The sequence below is a fragment of the Periophthalmus magnuspinnatus genome, chromosome 3, assembly GCF_009829125.3.
Source record: "Periophthalmus magnuspinnatus isolate fPerMag1 chromosome 3, fPerMag1.2.pri, whole genome shotgun sequence".
NCBI lineage: Eukaryota > Metazoa > Chordata > Actinopteri > Gobiiformes > Gobiidae > Periophthalmus > Periophthalmus magnuspinnatus.
Window position 1 is genome coordinate 32,840,338 of NC_047128.1, and position 23,643 is coordinate 32,863,980.

The 23,643-nt window shown below is 41.7% G+C and overlaps 1 protein-coding gene across 5 annotated transcripts in view; it reads right to left on the reverse strand.

Moving 5' to 3' along the window:
- esrrga (estrogen-related receptor gamma a) overlaps positions 1–23,643 on the reverse strand; it is a 47,874-nt gene that overhangs the window by 16,180 nt on the left and 8,051 nt on the right. For 2 of the 5 annotated variants that reach the window (XM_033987746.2, XM_033987775.2), the window contains exons 3-6: positions 16,208–16,632; positions 11,892–12,020; positions 6,117–6,227; positions 4,017–4,199 (exon numbers count right to left, since the gene is read on the reverse strand). In XM_033987746.2, coding sequence (XP_033843637.1) covers positions 4,017–4,199; positions 6,117–6,227; positions 11,892–12,020; positions 16,208–16,632 — 848 coding nt within the window. The remainder of the gene's footprint in view (positions 1–4,016; positions 4,200–6,116; positions 6,228–11,891; positions 12,021–16,207; positions 16,633–23,643) is intronic. The other 3 variants (XM_033987768.2, XM_033987753.2, XM_033987761.2) reach the window with 3 other exon arrangements.

Below are 23,643 nucleotides of genomic sequence, written 5' to 3' on the forward strand. Positions count from 1 at the left end.
TTTATGTTTCCCAATAAAAGCAAATCACACTCAAGTAGATTAGAGCCAGCACACATGAACACACACCACACTGTGCTATGGCCTAATACAATTGGCTTTAGCAATGAAATGGAAGCATTTGTAGAGGAGTGGCTGCTGGAGTTACAACCCTCGCTGACAATAACAGTTACCATGTGGTGTGTCTTTGGCTAATAAAAGTTCAGATTGGACAAACCATTAGGCTCGAGATTAATTGGGTTGTAATTGCGGATCTGATATTTTGATAATTATTAATCTATAGTTTTTCTCTGCCCACAGTTAAAGCCCAACGAGTTTGAACAGACTCCAGTCACGTCTAATGGAAGTGAGCAGAACGATGTTAATGAATGATTTTAACAACACAACACAGCAGTTTATAAGAAGAAGAGTAATAAGGAAAACTTTTAAGAAGACATAGAGGTTACAGGACAGCACCAGGGTGAGGGAGCAGCGTGGCGAGGTGAACAGGGGTAACAAAACGGGGCAATTAAGACAGATGTTGCTATGGATTTGTCACTGGAATTTGTAATAGGGCATTTTCAGAGTAAGACAAAAAAATACACAAGAAAATGTAAAATGTAAAAAAAATGTAAAATGCACAATGTAACTGTTCGGGCAGTGGTCCATTACCTGTTTTTCTTCTTGCAGATGTTACTGATTTGCCTGAAATTTTCCACAGTATGGCATTAAACTTGTCGATCTTGCATTTATTCAACTATGTTCTATTGCTTCTCTGTAGATTTAACCTGTAATTTGGCGTCACTTGCTTGATTAATGCGATATTATGCAACATCCAAGGGTTACGCAAAGTAATAATATCATGCTGGACCCTCCACCAGAAAAGTTTCACAATGGACCTTTAATATGAATTATTTTTAGGCTTCTATGGACTGTAAGTGCAGCGTAATTTCTTCGTACACACTATAATAAAGACGACACTTTGAGCTGAGAGCAGGGACTTCTACATTGCAACAGAAACCTGCTGGAGAAACCTGAAAACTCTATAATATCTGATCAGCACCACCCAGACCTCCTCCTCCATATCTACACCGAGACCAATTAAATGGAGAGAGTGACAGGAAGTTCCTCCGCTGCCTCCCCCATTTTCACAGCTCAATCATTCTGCATTACGACGGACAATTTGACTGCTTATCCCAAGTGTCAAAATTGAAAGGGACGAGAAAGAAAAAGAGCGAGTGAGATTGAGAGTGAGGCCAGATAGGAAAAGCAGAAGAATAGTATGGAAGAGTGGTGGGCACCCCCAGAGCAATTTCTTTCTTGAATAAAAACGTTGGGGGAGGAGGTTGTAAAGAAACACTAATGGCAAGGCCCCCCGGTTCTGGTAAAATAGACTGTTTTATAGGTTCAGCTTCTTATTCATTGATTCATTCATTTGTTCGGGCCGTGCTCTTTCGTCAAGTCAAGTGCTCATCTGTCTGTCTCTTTCCTTTATGTCCACGGGTCTAGATAAGAGCTGCAAGCAAGACTGCCCAGTAGTCATTTAGTTATTATGGAGTATAGTGAGTATTACAGTAGGGAACAGAAAAGAGAATGAAAAGACTTTCCTTTTCATGCTTTTACTCATGTTTTTACTCATGCTAAACATTCACTGTGGAATAAACTACAAGTTTAGTCAATGATCTACCAAAACACACTTCAGGTTTTATAAAGGTAAATCTTATAGACAATTGCTTATTTTGGACCTAACATAATCTACATTGATCCCATTGTGCTGAGTAAATGGTGACAGCTGAAACATATAAAACTGTATTGGCCGTACAGACGACTCACACAGTTCATGTGTTTGTGTCGGTAACTCGTTTGTAGGACAACAGGAGACATACAGTGTGTGAAAGCTCATTTTGTGACTCTAATGACATATCAAATGTTTGCATATAGGCCAAATCAGTATGGAAATATGTGTGCACACACAAATCCACCCAGAGCCTAAGAATAAAAGAGCCAATCACACAGATATGCGTCTGTTGTCACATGTCTCTAAGGTTGGCCGACTGTGTGTGTCAGACATGAGTCCCACTGAACACACACACATTCAGCAGCCTTGTTATCCAGGGGCCTGTCTCAGAGGCAGCCTCTCTAACGCTGAGTGATGTTTAAATTAGTTTACAATTTAGCCTCCTCGCTATCCGCAGACGGCTCTTAACTCAGTGTGTGCATGTGCTGTGCTTTTGTCAATGTGTTTGTGCGTGTGGGAGTGTAACAAATTGTTGCAAGTACGGCAGACATCTAATGACTTCAAATTAGCTGCCTGGTGCTCGCCTTGACATGTTGTTACCACTGTTAGCGGCGGTGTGTGCGCTCTGCTGTGTGTGAGCCCGCGCTCTCTGCGCTGCACAGCCATATCATGAAACATAAATTGGCTTCACCTCATCAGTCTTTACATCTATCTCTCATCTTCGAATTTGAATAAAACCAAATGGCACAAACATGAGCTTTCACCTGGGAGAGGAAACCCGGGTGTCCATTTCTTTGACTGTTTCTAATAAAAATCTAAGCGTTTGTTTAAATTTTATTGGAGTTAATGTTGAAGAGGTCTATTTCACTTTGACAACCCACTCTCCCCCGAGAAAAGAGTAAATCACTTTGTGTGCAGACATGAGAGTATTAGATCAGTGGTCAGTGTTGTAAACACACACACACACAGAGGCAGAAGATGAAGAGTTCTATCTTTCGGTGTGAGCAGTGGATTGCCTTGCTCGTACATCTAATCATGCTATCTGCTCTTCTCCGCCGAGCAATCGTTGCGCTTCAGTCCCTTCATGACAAAGTTACACACATACAGTCCTGCACATAACAGGGCCACTCAATTGTAGAAAAAAAGGAAGAATAATTTATTTTAAACTTTCTATAGGCACGTTTTGACTGGCTCTGGTCCCTGACACAGTCGCCTTGGAGCTCTTCAGCACTTTGGTTCTTTCTAAAGCATAGTGTGTTTCCAGGTCTCCCAAAATGACAAATGTTTTGTTAGTAAATGCAGTCTAAATTGTACCTGCATTATACGTTTAATCATAAGCAATACAGCAATGTCTGTATACAATTATTAAACGCTTAACATGAAAAATAGAAAGACGAGAAGCAGAGGATTTGTTGGGTAAAAGATGAAAATAAATATTAAAAGATGGAGCTATACTTAGAGAATGGATCAATAAACATGTCTACTTACTGTCCATATAGCAGCCTACTGCAGATCAATACAGTAACAATAAGTGATGCATATTCCCATCCTTTTTGCACTTCTGTCCTCTATGTATTCTTCACATTGATATTACACATTAGAAAGCACATATCAGGAGACACTGTTATCTAATCTTATTGACTACAGCGTCTTATTTATAAAACATTTATATAACATGGTATTTATGTGTAATCAGGTGCTTTCTGTACAGTCCTATCATATGATTTTCTCTCTTTTGGTTAATTCATGCATGGTACAAATTATTTATCTATTAACAAATAAAACAAACTGAAAAGATTGACAGGAGTTGTGTCAGTGTGATTTAGTGATGAAACTGTAAATGTAAAACATCACTCTTCTCTCCTCAGTGCTGTCACAGCATGCTCACTCAGTAAAATCAAAACAGATTACATTTCATCTCTTTTTCTTATACGGTCTGATCACAGTCTCATTCTTGCAAGGCAAAATGAGGAACCTTTAAAATATTAATATTTCACCTTTTTATTCACTTCAATAGTCAATCGCATGAGGACTTTGTGTTGTTAATGTTGGCATATGGTGCCGCGAGAGTTATACTGACTTGGAACGGTCATGAGTTGAGCCTGTCTGAGGCCACAGATTAGGGTGAAGAGTCACACAGAAATAGCCTTTTGTTCAGTACATTAAGTACACCAATGCAGACAGAGTTTGCCTGCCAACATACACTGTATACGAAGGCCGGTTTAAGTCTGCAGCAGGGCCAGGCTTTACATGCGCTCGCTGTGGTATACATGAGAGAGTAAGGTGAGTGGGGCCGTCCTACCTGGGATGTGTTTGGCCCAGCCGATGTTGACCACAAGTTCCCGGTCAGCCAGGTCACACAGCGTCGTCAGGGCCTTGATGTCGCTGTCTGGTACTGTGGGGTCGGGCATGGCATAAATCTTCTCTGGCTCAGCCACCAGCAGGTGAGAGACAATTTTGTTATCTGCAAGGCAGCCAAAGGCAACTGACATGACCACCAGACAAGAGAAAGACAGAAACAGAGAGATGGTGAATTTAGGCTATTGTTGGCTTAAAGATTTTCCACACCAATAAGGTGCAAAAAAGAAGAAACAAAACAAAAACATAAAACAAAATACACAGTGATTATCAGGCAAGAGCAGTGAGCAGGTTCATATAAAACACAGAATATATGGCATTTACATTTTACATTTTAAAGGTAAACATTTGATTACACAAAACTTGAGAGAATAACATAAAATCATTTGGGGCATAGAGGGGGAAGGATAATACTTAAAGCCAAACAGCTCAGCTGGTAATGGTGACATGTGGTGATGAGATCTCTATGGCCCATTAGTAACAGACTGATACCCTGCTTCCAAATTAATCCACTGACTAATCAAGCATGGAAGTCAAAACAGAGGAGAGAGGAGGAAGAGAGGTGCAGGGCCAGAGCAGAGTAAGTGAAAGAAGAAGAGATATGAGCAGAGGAAATACAGAGGAAATAGCAACAGACTGTAAAAGACAGACAGCGGAGGAGAAAACGACAGGCAGGTGGAGATAAACACAGGCAGAGGGGGGCTGTATTGATCTAACACTATCCAGCCCCAATGGCTCTCACACAAATACACACTTGGATATATATATCTTTATAAATATCCTGTGCATCCCCTTCCCTCTCGCTGCAGCTCCAGGGTCGTTTGAGCACAACCAATCCCAGTCACACAGCAGTATCTGTGGGTAAATCTTATTTAATGTTTCCCTAATTAGAATCAATGGAAGCCCATTTCCAAACCCTGGGCTATTGTTTGGTTCTCACACAATCAATGGGGACGCCGAGGCTGGGGATTGTGCTACAGACAGATAGGCACTTTGTGTATGCGAGAGGAAGACAGTCGGACAGACAGGATTTCGGTCACTATTGACTATGTGTAAAAGAGAATAACAAACAAAGAATGCTAACATTAACCTACCGAGGTTTGAAATTGGACTAAAAATCTCAGTGTCTACACTTGTTACATGAGAAAAATCTGGTTACTTTAGGTGTAGGTTTTTGTGTTAATAATATAACTTACCTATGAAACAAAAGGAAAGAGAAGAACCACTAAAGTCAATCTGTCCCCTCCTTTATTCACTCACCCATTATAGTATCAAATATGTAGAGGATTAAGAGAGATGTAATGGAAATGCCAAACTTGTGAGTGCATTGTGTAGTGAGGGTTTGTCCACAGAAGCTCTGTATACACAAACACAAGCCTATAGAGTCACATTATCTCATCATTTTAATGATTAGTAGCACATAGTAAGCTGTGCCGCCGTTCAGCATATTGGCCTAAAGCAGAATATGCTCCAGCTTTAAGTAAAATGGGCTTTGGGGAGCAAGCCGCTGAACACTGCTCAATCTGCCTCGCCTGCATGCGCATGTTGTGTGTCTGAGCAGACGGTTAGCTAGAGAGCTAACCCTAGTTTGATGTGGTTGCCAGATTGGATTTAATCCGGATTAGGTTGCTGGCTGGTAGCCCCCTCCAGTATCCTGCTCTTCTCATTCTCTCTGAGAAACCATCTCATTTAGGTATCTTTCTTAGTACTCTCTTTTTCACTATCAAATTTGAATTGTCTAGTTTTGCATATATCCTTATTGGAACCAGTCCAGTCAGTCCTAAATGAACTGTTTTGTGAGGAATTTTATTCTTACAAAATGTTATGACCCTAAACTGGTCAGAGTACAGAGAGGGAGATAAACTTGGTATTAAACAGCTGGGCCTCTCACGACTGTTTTAGCGTGCAATTGTGTTGTAACTGTTTACTGTCCAACTGTCTTATTGATATGTAAAGCAGAAAAGGCAGTGTGTATTATTGTTAGTATTTGACAAATGAGACTAGTGCTTAGATCACATTCAATAAAAGGAGATAGTTTCCTTACATGGTTTTTTAGCCGGCAGAGCCAGCTGTGGGTTCAGATATGGACTGTTGTCAGCATCTATCCTGCGTTTATACTTCTGTCTTCCACCACGAACCCTGTCCAGACGAACACCTGCAGCACACACACAGAGGCATTAATACAGAAAACAGTGCATTTATTATTATGTAACTGTAAATGTAGAATATGCAGCTGGGATAACATTTTGTACATTGACCTGGATGAATGCAGTATTTGACAAATAAGCCACAGGACTGGGTTTGTCGTGCCCTTTCAATGTGCAAAAAAGGCCAATACATCCTGACTTTCCTGGGTTCTATGGCATATGACTTACTTTTTCCTGGTCTCGCCCAATCTCTGTTGGTGGCTGTCTTTCTGTCTGCTTAATTAATTGACACAAAAGAGTCCTAATTTAATTAGTCCAATGTCTCCAGGGATTGGTTGTTACCGTGGTTACCACTTAAAAGATGGATAAGTGAGACAGAGGTGTCTTGTATCCTGAGGGAGAAGAAGAGGAGAGGGCAATCTTCTTTTACACAGATCCCCTGTTTAAGCGTTTGAGCCACTTAAATATATTCAGCAGCACTGACGTGAATGTGAGCTTGAACTATTATCAGGGCTCATTATGACAATAAACAATGAAAAACCACAAATAGTCACTAAATAAAAACTTGGGCCCCAGTTCATAAGGTCATTTGATCTACTGCTGTTCTGTCTCTGCCTTCCTGCCCCAACAAAGACAAATTAAGTGTATTTATAGTTTAAAAATAATGAGAAACAACCTTCAACGTCTACATCTACGTCTGAAAAGTGACCTTGACTAATGCTCATGAACCTGCAAGAGTAGCTTAGAGTAAGTTACTTAATTACACATGGTATATATATTTTTTCTTTCTCTGCGTTTAGAGCGTTTTTGACTTCCATTACTGCAGTGTGCACCTTCAGTCCTCAGACCACAGCTCTTCTTCAGCTGCAGTGAAAGGGTGAGAGGGATTTGCTCACACAGACAGATTTAAATCCTGTGGAAATAGTGCTGACCACATTAGAGACAACACACCTGGGAGATTAACACGAGACTTTAAGCTGTAAAGGGGGAAAATGTTCACATAATAAACAATAGGGTGAGTTGTTTGAAAACTAAATGAAAGTGGATTGATATGCATCTGCAGCGTGCGTGTGTGTGTGTCCAAAAAGGGAAGGTAGACAGAAGGGCCGACAGTCCAGGTACAGTGGGGGGGCTAGTGTCAGCAAACGGTCAAGAATCTCTTAGCAACAGGGGGCATCAACCCTCTCACACACATGCTCACACACGCAGGAACACAGCAAGATTTTTTTTAGGTAAAACATTGCAGTGTAGTAGTGTTTGGGTAAGCCTTGACAAGTGGATTGCTCAGTCACAACATGGGTCAGCGGAGGGGCAAAAACAGGACAAGGCCAAAATATAGTAAAGCTCAGATGTTTCGAAGATTGTAAGTTTCACAGACAGGTTACAAATTGACAAAAATATTGCAGTTGTTAAGATATTTGACTTGACAGATGGACTAGGGTTGGATTTATTTTGTAGAAGACAAATTAATAAAGAAGTCTACTTTCTCCCTCTCTTTCTCTATCATAATATGACTAAATGTTCTAAGTAAATTAAACTTAGATTTAGAATATTATTATTTATAATTATTATGGTGATAAACACCATGACACATTTGGATACTCCTCCTTATAACCTTTCAAATGGAGAGTGCTATTTTCCACTTTCATTCCCACACACCTTAAAGAGGCAGCCGCTCTGCAGCCAGGCTCACTTCATAAAAAGGCCTCTCTAACTACCTCATCTATTTTCCACCAAATTAACTCTCTCTCAGCACTGATTAATGATCAAATCTAAATGAATCAAATTAAAAATTGAAAATTATATTTCCAAAGCCCACAAAAAAAGACAGGAGGAGGTTAAGGGAGAGAGTAAGAGTGCTGTAACTCCCTTTAACAAATGAGCCTTCAAATAATAAAGAATGGTCACGAGAAAAGAGGGATGAGGAGAATACACTCGGAGAATAGAGAGTCAAAGGGAAGAGGAGTACAGTGAAATAATATTTAACATGCAGAATTATTACTGAAGGAATACAAAAACATAAAAATCTGAGTAATAATGGTTTGGTCAACAAGGCGAGGGAAAGAATATCTGGTAACGCTAAAGGCATCATCATCATCATCATCATCATCATGCAGGCTACCTCCCATGGCCTGTGTGAACAAATACAGACACTACAATAAAACACCTGAATATGAGGCCAGTGTATGACAGTGATGGAGGTGAAAGGTTCCTATCGTGGGAATTTCATTGCGTGTCAATATGGCCATCTGCACTGATCACATCAGCATAGATTTTACACAGCATTGGCGTCTCTGTGTGTTTGTGTGTTTGAGCTATTGAGGGATTGCAAGTGAAATGCCTTTGACACCTATATGCTTTGAACGGGACCAGCCGATGAACAACAAATGAAGGGAGTGAGGCAGATATAGAGCGATGGGACACAGAGAGGAAAAGAGGAAAAATTGCACAAGAGGAAAGACAACAGCTGGATTGATTTCAGATGGCCGATAGATGATATGATGAGAACAACATACAGACCGAACGAGGCCAGCAGTGAGAAATAAAGTGGAGAGGCACAAATATAAATGAATTGATCACAAGTGAGACGTATGACAGAAAGATGGATTTGATCAACTAATGTAGTTTTATTATGAGCTTGAGGCAAAACATTTCATTTCACCATAAAGAAAAATCTATGTTTAGTAACAAAAGACATAAGGAGACATGAACTGGGGCAGCAGAAGAAGAGTGGAAGTGAGGTGAAGACGACTGTAGTGTCAACAGTGGTGTTTGTTTAGACCGGAGCAGATCAGAGATGCTCAGCCCGAGGCAGAGAGCAGGTGGCACCACTGCTGTGTCAACGTGTGTGTGAAGACACAGACCGTGTCTGAAAATGTCGCCTTTTCAACATCTATGCACTCTTCTATATTCAATCACACCTACATCAGATCAATATTTGACTGTTTAATTGGCCCAATTTCAGATTTATTAATCAATAATAAAACTGGCCTTTATACACATTATCTCCTGTTTTTCTTTTGACCCTAAAGGCTGTATGAAAAAGTGGGACCAAGATGGACCATCGCTGTATTTCCATTATCGCTGCTTTTTGCTCAGATGCAACAAGATGCCACTCACACACTCTCACTCAGGACAGACACCACAGGACAGATTTAGCTACAAGTTTCCCGAGGGGAAACACCAGACGCCACTTGTCTATACCTCTTTTTTCTCTTGTTTTCTATCTACTTATATCTACGTAGAGAACTCTTTTCCATTTTTACATTGTGTGTTCATGTTTATGATATTGAGGAGAAGCCTGTGGAGGTGTGTAAAAGTCTGAGAGCAGTGAGCTCCAGTGGCAATGGTCAGGGGCATTGAGCTATGAACAGAGTTGTGACACACACAGGGCAGGCCTTCCTCCCGCTCTCACTCATTAGGTGTGCGAGGCCGTGGGGAGTGTGGCCAGAGCTGGCACGGGTTCCTGCTGCGTGCGTTTGTGGAGCGAGCGCATGTGAGGCACTGTGCATGTGTGAGGCACTATGCCAGGATTTATATTTGCACTGTGTGGACTGCGAGTCATGTGGCATCTGAATCCAGCTGGTCTTTTACACTTTATAGAGATGGGCGCTTTGCTTTTGGAGCTGCACATTCTGTCTGTTTAACTACGACTCAGGAAATGTGCCATCATCAAAGTAATGTAATGTGTGGGAGCAAATTCTGTCAATATGAGCATATGTAGAATGTACAAGCATACTGAATACAGTTGGCTAGTAGAGAGAGTGTTTCTGCCAAAGCGTTTCATGTACAAATTCCAGCTTTGTGGAATGAATCCTGTTCATCAGTGTTTCAGACATTACGTTTGATGTGCATATTGTTCAGATCATATATTTTCAACCCTGCTCTAAACAATGAAGTTAAAACAGAGCTTTTTATGCCACACCTGAAAAACACTCCTGCTATGAGTAGATTCTAGCCCCACCCACCTGACCTTTCGCTCTTCAGCTGACGCATCATTATGACCTCATTAAAAATGGACAGGCAGCTATAGCCAGAGGGTAAGTTCTCATAATACAGTCAGGCTTTTAATTGCCTTGCTCCAGAAATTAACTGCTACATATTGGTGGGTGGGTTTCCCCTGTTCGCTCCTTCTTTCAGCGGGCCACCTGCTTGTGTACTATTTTTTGCGAGTGTTTCACTCAGTGTGTGTGTGGTTAGCGGCACAGGGAAAGGAACTGTTGGTTTACTGGATTACTGACCCTCTGGCCTCTTGTTCTCTCCGCTCTCCATCACACACATGAACTTACTCTTCATTTCAGCCTCCTTGTCTCCCAGGGCGACAAAGCTAATTTGAGGCAGATCTTGGCCTAAGGGGTAAACCACAGCGTCCACACACACGCTTTGTGTAATACACCACATTTCACCCCACTCCACCATTTCCATTTTATCTTCACCTTTCTCCTGTGAGCTACCCCCTGACACCAGCAGTTAATGCTGATGCTAACTGATCTAGCCACTTACCATTATCATCTTCTGCTGCTATGATGGTCACTGCCTAAAGCCAAACAAGAAGCTGCCGCTAAATGAGTGCAGTGAACACATGCATCAGTGTATGTAACAGTGAGACCAAAAGATACTACGCACTGCCACATGTATATTATTAGTAAACAATATACATGTCTTCAGTAATTTACCACTCAGGTTTGGAAGACAGAGTGCAGTAGTTTCTAATTGGTGGTGCAAATAAACTATACTGTCTTGTAACACATTTAACATAATACAATTACCTACTTTAAACATATATAATGCAAACAGATGAATAAGAGATAGTGAAGAGTGCGTCTCCAAGCCCTTTAGGGATATTTAGTACACCATTAGTCATGCATTAATACAGCTAAACAATACGCAAAACAATATGCCTCTGTCAGAACAACTGAGTCATTACAGCCGTAGTGTCACTGAATCGAATGTACAAACAAACGAATGGAAATGAAATGGAAATGGGACTGTGTTAATAATCCAGTCGTATGGGTCAGTGTCTCATGTGTCTTCATATAGAAAATAGAAAAATGCTAGAAGTTGTCAATATATCTACACTTATAAAAGACAGCTAAAACAAAATGAAACGCTGAGAAAAAGAAACAGAACAGCTGAAAAGAGTAAGCCATCAGTGAGTGGGAGAAGTTGATAACAGGTATAGATGGAGGGGGCTGGCCAGCGTCGGTGCAGCCTGACCATGGTGAGGAAGGGGGCGTAGGCCAGGTCCCCCATCAATTACAACCTTGACCCTCCTCCTCTGCCTGCCTCTCTGTGCCTCACACGCTCACACACTTTCTGCCTCATTCACCCCTCCTCACCCCGCTGCTCCTCCTCCCCTGGTCCCTCTCCTCTGCTCCTATAAATCAATCTCTTCTCCCTTCATGCCTCCTGCCCTCCCCCCCCTACAACTTTCTCCACTCCCACCACTACCCCTATTTCTCCATCAGCCACTGGCCTCCTCCTTAGCCCCTTCTCATCCTCCTTTCATCGTTGGGAGTGCAGAGGGACTAGCGGGGTCAGAGGTGGTCAGATGAGAAGGAGACGGAGAAGCGGAGTCAACGCGGCAACGCAAAACTAACAGTTGTGTGGGTGCGTTTGGTCAGTGTTAAGGGTTATACATAAACTGTGGCAGTAGAAGAAGAAGAAGAGACCTTTTCCCCTACCCTCTCTCAGCATGCCGACTGTCAGACACTTCATGAAGCGGCAGGCCTGGCACGACTTGCGTCTCCTCTTTGTGATCTCGCACTCGTTAGTGGCTGGACAGCTGTATTCAATGTTGCCTGTAATGGACAGAAAATACTTTTGGTACATTCATGAACATCAACCACTGGAACAGCAATACAGAAAGCTTAAAACAAGAAAAAACAACAGAGATTAGACATAAAAATTACAGAAGAAAAAGAATAATAGACAGAGTAAAGAGAAAACTATATCAAAACGTTCTGTCTCATCAGTTAACGAAGCAATCGCACGTAAAGCCCGTACAGCCAAGGAAACACAAGTAGCTCACACTAAGTTTATTAGTTAAAGTAAGTCTATTAACAGTTCGACCCCGGCAACTTATAACAACACTTGGAGTGAGGTTAATACAGCTTTTAGGACTCTAGAAGCGAATAGCTCAATGCTCAGTCAATGGGCCATTACTGTCTACAACATGCTTTCTTTTTTTCCACCTCTTCTTTTCCCATAAAATCAAATTTTTCTACCTGTAGCCATCTCCAAAGGCAGTTGAGACTGATTACTGGATTTACAAGCATGCACTGTTTTCTATGGCCTCACCTCTACAGTACTGCAGTAAGCCCATGCATCTCCCTCTTAAAGAAAGTAAACAGTGATTACTATTGACTGCTGCTCTGCGAAGGATGTTTCTCATTACGGGCCTGATTAAGAGGGCTGGTTAGCCAGAAAGAGGCTAAATGCACAAGTGTCTTCTAATGGCTAACAAGATGCCCATTAATTGGCCTTGTTAGTTAAAATAAGGGCTAAACATGCTAAATGGGACTCTGTTAAATGTATTCAATGGGATTTTCTAGTAAGCGCTATTCTCAACACGGCGATGACACATGTGGAGGAGTTTAATCAGATTAGATGCCTTGTTAGAACTAAGGTTAATATGTGCGAGTGCTAACAGAAGCTCAGTAATGGACCACATCCACTACAACTAGCGACGGTGGCTCAGTTGGTAGAGCATTTGTCCACTGTTCTGAAGGTTTGTGCTTCCAATCCTGTTCTTGACATAAACATCGTTGGTTGAGTGGATCCACGGACTCACAGGATGGCAGTTTCCAGCTCCCACAAACTAATAGTGTCACTGTGTCCTTGGGCAAAACACTTAACCCACCTCACTTAGTATCTGTGAACTAGATGAATCTGTGTGTTCCTTGATGTAAAGCGCTTTGACTGCCTTGAAGGTGGAAAAGCGCTATATAAAAATGTGACAATTTAACAATACTTGGAGAATATAACTATTAAACCTGATTTTATATGCCCCGTGATGTGTGCTGAGAAAGGAGAAGTTGTATTTCTGTGCCACACACCAGTCTGAATGTTGAATGTGTGTGTGTATTGTGTGTGTTGTATGGGAAAATGGTACAGGAGGGCTTCAAATCCCCTGCAATCTCCTTTGAGATGTGTGAGTATGTCCACCTGCTGCATGACAATTGACCACTTACATAGACCCTGTGTGAATGGTGCTATTTGTAAGCTTTCTCTTCTATTGTTTTGGACAGAAAACCGAGACATTGCTTCCAGATTTCTTTCTTGCCTATTCCCTGCGGTGCTGATTTATCAATAAAAGGCCCAAAAATATATTCAGCATGCAAGTTAAAGGTTTTATTTTTAGACTTGTTTTATTATTTTATGTTTTACTGTTGTGTCGATGTAACAATTTTCTTTACTTCATTCTACTGGGTGGCTGCATGTGTGTAACAAAAATAAGCAAAAAGTACTTCTGATTCTAAGAACTATTAGACTATCTTATGTATTTTTGGCTGACTCCCTCTCGTACATTGTCCTGTCCTTTCTTCCCATACCTAGCGTTCCTCCCCTCTCCCTTTATCCCACTCTCTCAATAAGGGGGTGATAGATGCAGCTTGTCAGGTGCCTCTGGACTGACGCCACGGCAACAGCAGCTGCCACAGCCACTTCCCCCCCGCTGCGACATAAACACACACACCACACATTTTCTCCAAAGTCCACGCGCCTGGTACCTGGACCCTCTTCTTCGCTCTCTTGCACATTCCTTCCCGTCCTGTCCGATCCTCTACCTCAACCCCCACTCGCCCTGCGCTGTCCTCCCTGTCCAGCTGGAGGTGTTTTTTTGGTGATTACCTGCAGTTTTATTGGCTAATGGCTTGAAACACACCAATATGCCTGCCACTGCCCATCTGAGCCCGGCCTTGCTTTCCAGCCAAAATGTGCAGCCCCAGTCTTTGCCATACATAAACACAAGCATATGTACACGGTATACACATAAAACCTGCACTAATTTACATGGATGAGCACAAGGCCACACACAGGTAAGAAGGCAAACTCGCAACTGAAAATACGACGGATAAGTTTGGCCAGGGATAGAGCCAGCGATAAAGTCATGACCCATTTGTCACAGGGAAATTCAATCATCCATCCAAACCAATGTTAGATGGAGAATTCTCACCTCAAATTATGTAAAATCTTTAAAAACATTCATTCAATAGTCGCTTGGTTATAGCTATCGACCAATACTGTCCAATACAATACACTTCAGCTGCGTACGTTACAATCCAATTCCAATGTACGCTCGAAAACGTTGTACTTTCTAGATTTTATCCCAAAGAAATGGTTGCGTGCTTGGCTTTGACTCAACCACTAACCTATAGCTACGACATACCTGATCTGCCACATGTCCACTATGGGAGTAGCAAGGATTACAAATGGAGAGAAAATGAGGCAACAACACAAAGGTTGCACACCACAACGGTTTTAACCTATCCAAGGTCACACACCAAACAAGCTCTATAGGCTACTGTCATCACGGCATCATATCTATACGTTTGCTGGGATCTCGTATTTAATCTGCGCTTCACTCTCACCTATATGACCTTTAACAAGCCCTTTAAATGAAATGAGACAGGTGGAATTGGTCAACTATTAGATACAACAGCAACAGCCAGTGAATTAGGGGTTAAACCTACATATGGAGTGATTACAAGGTCACGCTCTATTCATGTGCTGGTGTCTACGTGTGAATGAGCCCGGCCTTTTATCTCTTCGCGTCAGTCCTGGGCTTGAAATCTCTCGGTGGGGATTGCTATGCGTTCTGATCAGCTCCCATAATAAACACGGACAGGTCCTGGCTGTACGGTGCGGTGCTGGTCACTGTCTAGCCGTGGATGTTAAGACTTTTACTCGTCTTCTGGCCTGTCGGGTTCTCTCTGGAGGTTTACCGGGAAAAGCTGCTTATCGGGACAGAAAGAAAGGGACATATAGATAGGTCTGATATGACTGACAGACCGCAGAACTCAGTGGATCAATGTTGCTTGAAGACTGGTTACTGGTTTGTGGGGTTATAATGGTGGAGTTTAGTGATGTCTACTCGCTAGTTTAGTGCCAAAGTTGTGTGATAACTGTACTTTGCAAAGGAGTATCTTTGTTTTCTTCTCTGTCTGCGTCTAACTTTCTGCAGCCATAGTAAAAAAAACTGCTAAAATATAGACTATACACTGATCTTTCATAGTATCATTATTACCAACTTCCTTTTTGTTTTTGAAAGTGTGGATTTTAAGTGCACATTTCCGTTTACTCTTTCTAGCATTAGCAGCGTCGGACCCAAATAGGTGAACTTGTCTCGCACGAGATGTGCATGGGATTACTGGGTCTAATACCTGCTACTCTTCTCATCATGTGGATTACGATATATCCCGTCTCTCCTTTACCCCTTACCTGAACTTCTGACCCTGATACATGACCTGTGACCTCCTGCCTACTTTAGCTTATCACCTAAACAACAGGCTTATCGTTAGCAGTCTCTCAGTCTGGCATTAGCTGAAAATCTGCAAATGCAAACATGATGGAGAAATTACTCTGTGTTGTTGATGAAGGCTCATGGTCGAGAGTTGGTGGGTATAATCTAAGGTGAGATAATTATGTGCATACATCTGGGTAAAGGGAATATTACAAAGAGAGGGCAGTGGAAATAGATCAGGACTCTTTAAGCAGAAAAGCAGAAAAGCGTTCTATAAAAATCTGGGTTCACATCTGGCCTCGGGCTTCCATCATATGTCCTGGATCTCACCTTGGCTTGTGTCTTGTGACCGGCTGTTAAAAATAAAACAAACCCCTCATGAACTGAAAAAGAGGGATTATAATGCTTATAGACAAAGTGCCTTTGGTGAATATCTCAACTAAAACTCTACAATATGAAAATAGGTGGCAAATTCATTAAGTTAGACAACAATGAATATTTGAACTTAACAAAACCATGACCAACCTTGGATGGTCCGCTTGAAGAATGCCTTGCAGGCCTCACACGATGCCACTCCGTAGTGGTAACCTGACGCGATGTCCCCGCACACCAGACACAGTCTTTTGGGCATTGAATTTAGCATGTACTCGCACTTAATTTGTGAATCTTCCCCGATTGTTGAAGAACAGTCCTCGTAGCGCTTTGATCCAGGACCACCAGCAGGTCCCAGGGGGCCTGCATTGGACCCGTAGAGGCTGGGCGAGTCTAAGCCGTTTGGATGGCCGTTCATGGTGGACGAATAGGACCCAGAGGCGTCACTGGAGCCACCAGGAGAGTGGTGGTTCAGACTGTCGGTGAGAGACGCAGGACTGGAAGGCTCAGTCTTTATATACGAGGACGGACAGTTGGACTCTAGGTGGCGTTCCTTACTAGACATTCTGCAGAGAAGCCTGAAAGAACAAGACAATTGGAAAGGAACACGTTAACATGGATAATGAGAAGCATTTAATACATCTGAGTGTGCGAGCACTGAAAGAGCGTTCATAAAATGTGCTTTGTAACACACTCCACCGAGACAAACGCATACATGCTTACGGTGCTCATCCGTCACTCTCCGGTCAATAGTGGCTTGTTCTACATGAAGGTAATCAGTAAGCAGCCTCTCTGCTGCTCAATCATCCCACAGACACAGGACACATACGAGCAGGTAAAACAAGGCACAGCTCAGAACAATACGAACACCAGGAAACAGACACATGTCTAAACATGACAGCATGGATTTCTCCCTGTCTCTTGACTCTCATGTTTTTTTCTATTACACTCCCCGAGGAGGCTGACTGGTGACTTGTTAATGGCAGTTGTAATTAACAGCTATCTTCTCTGTCCGTATCTCTCCACCCCTCCTTTTGTCTCCCTTACTATCTATGTGCCCTGGATCCCTATCACTTCCCATTCATTGCATCTCTCAGTCTTTCCCCTGTCTGCCTACTCTGTCTTTTTCTCCTCCCTTTTGCATTACCTCAGTCTATCCCTCCACCCCAGCCCTTCTTTCTGCCTCTCGTTCCATTGTAAAAGGTAGAAAGCACAAAAGGGGTTTTTAATTAAGGCAGGATGCAGCTAAACGAGGGGCTTCTAAAGTCCAGTCGGCCTGTAAAAGATCCCTGTTCTACAGAGGCCCATAAAAACAGCAGTGACCTGACGAGGAGGTACTGCTGCAATACCACGGACTCACACAATACAAGGAACCACCGAGACAGACAAACACAATATTTTGACTTCAAGAAATGGAATGGATTTAAGGCACAGTGCAGTGTATTTTAATATGCATGATTCACCTCCTGTGAGTGTTGCGGGTCTTTGTGCAGTAATTGGGATTCAAATAATTTTAGCTTTGTACAGAAATGGCTTTATTTGATTTCTCAAAAGCCCTTTCCATACCCTCAGTGAGGTGGAACCTGGCTCTTAACCTGCTAATGGTCTTGACAACAACCACAGCACACACATTCATACACCAGTGACACACAAATGGTGCGGCTTGTCTTGGTCACAGCAGAAGCGTGAACTGAACTGGGGTGATTTAAAAAGCAACCTTAGTTTTTGGTCAAACAGATCTAAAAAAAAAAAAAACATCAGTATTTTATCAGAATGAAGTAAAATACAATATTGATAAAGACATCAAAACGTCCAAAGCACACAGTGGCCTCAGGAGAGCTGTGGAGGCACAAAAAGACTAGTCTCATTTATGTAGATGACGTTCTGATGATTTAATCTGTCCCTTCTCCCTCTTTATTCACTCCCTGCAGGCGCGATCCCTCTGAGTACCATTAAGTGAAAGAGTTCAACTGCCACCAGATATCACACACTCCCCTCTTCTTTTTCCTCTTTTCCTTTCTCCAGTCTCACTCTCTTCCTCCAGCCTCATATCTGTGCACTGGGCTCCGGCTCCCCCTTTACTCCGCTTATAAATGAAAAATAATGGCAGTCAAAGGGGGAGGAATAGAAAGAAGCAGAATGAACATGTGTGCAGAGAGGAGCAGAGCAAAGAAGATTAAGAAATCAGAGCAGTGTGCGGTGCTGAGTGAGAGGTTGAATGCATTTATGTATGTATGTTATCAGTATAATTATGGAGCTATGTAGCGATGGCTCACTGCTGAAGGAGCAGTCTTATTGTGCTTGTCTGCTCCACAGAACAGAGTGCGGAGAAAAGCAAGGCACAACCTCTTTTATTTTATCAATGCACTGTATTTAAAGTGGTTAAAGAGATTAAATAAAGAGGGGAAATAAAGTGTTTCTTTTTGTATTTTAATAAGAAGAGAGGGTTGAGTCGTGAACATAATGGGATGATTATGGGAAAACATTGCAGTAATCAGATTAGGAATAAATTAGAACTAAGGAATGGTTTTATACAGTTTATTGCTGTAACTGAAAGGTAATTACACTGTTACCTGATTAAAATATACGGCTTATTTTTGTCGGAAATGTACTTACAGAAAAATACACTTTTTGGTCAGTGTTGTGAAGAAAACCTTTTCCCGGGGTCGACTGCAGTGCAAGTATGTGGCACGTTAGAGACTGTTCTACCTTAATTCACTATGAACGGTTTAGCTTTAATGCCTAATATTGGATGGTGTAAGCAAACATGCCTTGATTATCTTAACCAGAAGATTATATGTTGGTCATCTCATGGTTTAAACCTACAATCTCCTCTGTGTTTGGTAAGACTCCAACCACTACGTACCCTCTGCTACCAAAAGAACTGATAACTGTCGTTGTTATTGTCCTCACTGAATCTATAGGTGAAACAGACCAAATAGAGGCCCCCACAGAAAGAGAAAAGGCAGCGTTTGTGTGCGTTTAAAGGGACACTTTGGTGACAAGCTGTCATTAGGCCAGTGAGCTGATGCAGTGCCCCTAGAAACATATAATCATTGCATTAGACCAGCTACTCTCAGCCTCGGCCCTGTGTTTTTGTCACTCACTCTCTTTTATTACATACAATCCACTGTGTCCAAATAACTCTAAACTGTTTCCCCCCAGAGGAGCCATCATTTTGGAAGCTATAGTTTCATTTCAGTCTGAGAAATTCAAAGGTTTGGTCCACTATTTGATCCAATTTTAACAGTGCTTTAAACATCTACATTTTGCATAATATGTAAAAAAAAGGCTTTTCGTGAGTTTTAGCTCCGTAATAGGCGCCATTTTGAGGACTTTTGACCATTTAAAAGACTTGAATTGCTATGGTTACAGGCTTAATTATGCATCACCCTGAAACCCATGTATTGCTATAGTTTCACAAATGGAAAAGTAATGCAATACTATAAATAGTTTAAAACACAAAGACAGTAAAATTGTAGGTAAGGTAAGTGGCAGAAGCAGCGACAGAAAGAAGTGCTGACAATGTAGCTACCAGGGATTGGCTAATACCTTTCCATCACACTGAGCATTGTGCTTCCGATGCTGATAAGAACACTCGGTGCAATAAGCAAAAAAAGAGAGAGGAGACCTAACACAGTTCTATCTCGATGATACTAACAGCGCTTCTATGGGGACAAAGAAGAGTTTAAAATGCATTGAATTAAATGTAAGGAAATGATTCAATAGAAGTCAAATGCATTTAGTTTTCCATAGTCAAATGAATACAATCGTTTCATCATGAGCAAAATTGGTTCTACAGCTGTGTTCTTGTTTTTAGTTGCTTTGTTGAACTGCATGAGTCAATTCCAATTATATTTCTGTATTTTATTGGTGTAATAAATACTTCTTCTATAATTGTATAAGTTAGTGCAGAAACACTCTTGTGGACCTGTGCACAGTTGGTGTGTGTGTATTGTGTTAAGCGACTCCATAGACTCTCAGTGTGGGGAAGATTATAGTTGTTTTCAGTGACACAAAAATGTATAAAAAAACATCCAACTCCCGCAGTGACAGTCAATCTTTAGCACTATCCCTCCTACCGGGCGGGCTCCCTCCTGCCCTGTGCTTCCTCCTCTCTTTGGGTCTCAATCTCTGTCTCTCTCCAGCTCAGTGCTGTTTGCTCACAGACGCACACACTACAGCACACAAATATACATGCGCACGCCAGGAGCAGATCAATTGTTACAGTGTTAGTCGGGCGGGAAACCTGTAATTCACTTCATTGGCTGCGGAATAAACCCCTGATTACATACAATCAATGTGATAATGGCTAAAACCCATTCTGCCCAATGGGGTGATGGTCCATTGTCGACCACCGGCAGTAAAGGCCAGTACAGAAGACAAGTCTGTATATTCTTCAGTGTGTGGAGCTCTTAGATAGAAATCCCAACGTCAAAAGCTGACACTAAAGTGGCAATCCTCCTGTACTTTATCCAGGCATCAGTGCGGAGGTGTAATAAGACGTAGAGAGAGGAGGCGTGCAGCTAAAGCTGTTATGACAGAACCAGGGGCTTGTAAAGTTTATGTGTTGTGTAGATGTGGATGGATAAGCGATGGGGGTCCACACAGACTCAGCTGAGCCTATTGATTAAGAATCATGTGCCATATCCTGTGTTCTACTCTGTGTCTTCTATCCGCACATGCTGCACAATTCAACGATCTCCATTTTTTACTTTTAGTTGAAATAACTTAAATCAGAGCTACTATGCGGTGCTTTGTGAAGTCTATTGAGGAAACAGAAAGCGGTACACAGAGCAGGAGGAGTGGAGTGTGCATCAGATGAGAATCTTGATGATTTAGGTCATTTTCTTGTGAACAGTGGCTGATAAGTGTGTAGCTGCCAGGCACTATCTTTGTCACCATGTCCTGCTCTCTCTAGGCCTACCTTTCCCTTTGTCTCTCCTTCTACATCCCTCTTTCCCCTGTCTCCTTTATCGGCTGCACGCCATTGTTTTAGTGGAGCTGGTGTAACGCGCAGCTTCCAAACTACACTTACACTAGTGCAGCTGGTTTGCATTAAACAACAACAAACCTTTTTTGACATTTGTCCATGTGGTAAAACCAATAATAATTCAGATTTCTAAATAAATATGAACAAATTACATGTTGTATTGTAAAATTCTTTCAAAAAGTTTAGTGACTTTGCATTTATGACTTAACCTCGACTTGTTATTTCGGCATTTTGCACATGTATATTTATGCAGAGTTGTGAGTCTCCACCATCATCATCATCCTACCTCGATACAAACAGATCTAGCAAAAAATATCCACATGGGATTAAAAACACATTTTATTAAGCAGATGGTGAAAGAGGATTTCCTCTCAAGTAAATATGACAGGGCTTTTAAATGTGACACAGAAGTGAGTGGAACACGAAGAGCGGACGGAAGAGAAAAAGAGACAAGCCCAGAATGGAAAAGTGTGTGCTGTATAATGCTGTTGGATTTGTGGAGGTGAATGGTAAGAATGTGGGAATAAGGAATGCCGGAGGAGAGAAGGAGCGAGGGAGCACAGACTGGAGCGAGTGGCCATCATCGCTGCATTCTTTAAGCAGATCAGATTTGGGGAAATTGGGCTGTCACTACAGGATTGTGATGATTTACACCTATCCATCACAGGCGCACGGGCAGAGGCTGTGCTCCCTGTGTGTACAATAATGCACGCTGCCTTGTAAGAGAGTGCCGACCCTCAATACATTGCACTTTCAATTGGGTTTCTATACTGCGGACAGGATCAGACGATAAAAGAAAATAACAATCAAGATAATCTGAAGCTAAAGCAATGCACCGATAAGTGAGACGTGTTATAATTGTATTAATGATGAGATATAAGGTTCTGAACTCACTGGTAAAAACACAATCCTGCATAATCAAATGTGACTAAAGCAGCTCCCCACAAAGAGTTATATAAGTATTGTTAGCGGTTTATATTTCAGTCAGTACTGCTGCCGATCTAAAACACGTAACGTTAAAAAAATAAATAAATAATACGAGCACGCCGTCACGTCTTCCTGTGCGGACCCGCCCCCCCTCTCTGCACTGCTGGCCGATGCACCTCATAGCTCCGCTCCTGCACCATCTGTTAGGGAATCTAATTCACATCCACTTATAATCAGGTTTACTGGAGTGGCCACTGTGGCTGTCTTTCCGTCGGCCTCTGCTCCTCCCTGGCATCTTGTTGGTCATTATGTATTCAGACGGACTGTGTATCGCTCTTTATGTTGTTATAAGACATTAATATGGTTCTACTTTGCACTAAAAGGTTAAACTAAACTAGAAACGGGTTGGCAAGATCCTATAATTCCATCTTTTTGTTTTAAATTACCATGATGAACTAAAAAATATGAAATATATTTAAAAATCAGCGTCTGAAAACATCTGCGTGAAGCCAGAATCTGAATCTGAAGCTTTGTGTCTACAGAGAAGTTTTGCATGCAAACATTTAAAACTTTTCGCAAAACTTTTTAACAAATTGTAAATAATTAGTCAGCAGAAATGTGAAAACCTTCCACTTGAACCTGAGTGTTAACTGTGTGTATTTGAGCACAGGGGCGAGGGGGAGGGAGTTAATGAGAGGTGAGTGTCTGAAGCCATCTCTCTTCTCCTCGCTCCTGTTCTGTCTCTGTGAGCGGGGGCAGTAATCCTCTTCTATAAATCTGCAATCCAATCAGCGTTGTCCACACTTCCACACACACAGACACACACAGCTGTTGTGAGGCCCATCTGTGTGTTAAGGCAATCTGCTTTATCATTATGATTACATTGAGCTCAGTTTACAGCGACGAGAGGGAGAGACTGTGTGTGTGTGTGTGTGTGTGTGTGTGTGTGTGTGTACTCTGACTGGCTGACATTAATCACATTCCCATGGTTTGATGGCCTAAATAAAAGGAGGAATAATATTGTCGCTGTCCAATAAAAACTGCAGGCGTCCAAAAACAGATTAAAAAATTTCTACAAAATCAGACATGTTTTTATTTAATATCATACGGGTATACATTTATAAGAGCTTTATGGTGTTCTATCTATAAAAATTAGTAATATACTGACAGCCAGACAACTGTGTTAGGGAAACTGCGAATGTATTTAGTTTTGTGAGACCAGACTAGGCTATCTTAGAGTGATATGTGCACAATAAATGCAAGAAAATCAATTAGTTTTGGAACAAACTCAATGAGCAAAACAAATAAATAAATAGAATAAAATGTGTTTTATTCCAATAGACAAAAGATAATTGTACATCAACTTGTTTATTTCAATTGCAGGTGGAAAAAAAGCTATTTGGCTGTAACTGGCACTAACATATTTCCTCTTTTGTGTAGGCCACAGCTTCTACGTGCAGTGTCCCTAATAAATAAACAAAGCTAAACAAATGTATTTTAATGCTTACAGTGAGTTAGTTAATTTCTTTATTTCTTTGGGGCATAATCAAGAACAAAAAACAATTAAATATTTCATACCAAAAGGGTTTATGCTGAAGTTTAACACTCATTTCGCCTCTATAAAACTCTATAAACACAAATTGTAAGCCGATGGTGACTACTTGAGCCA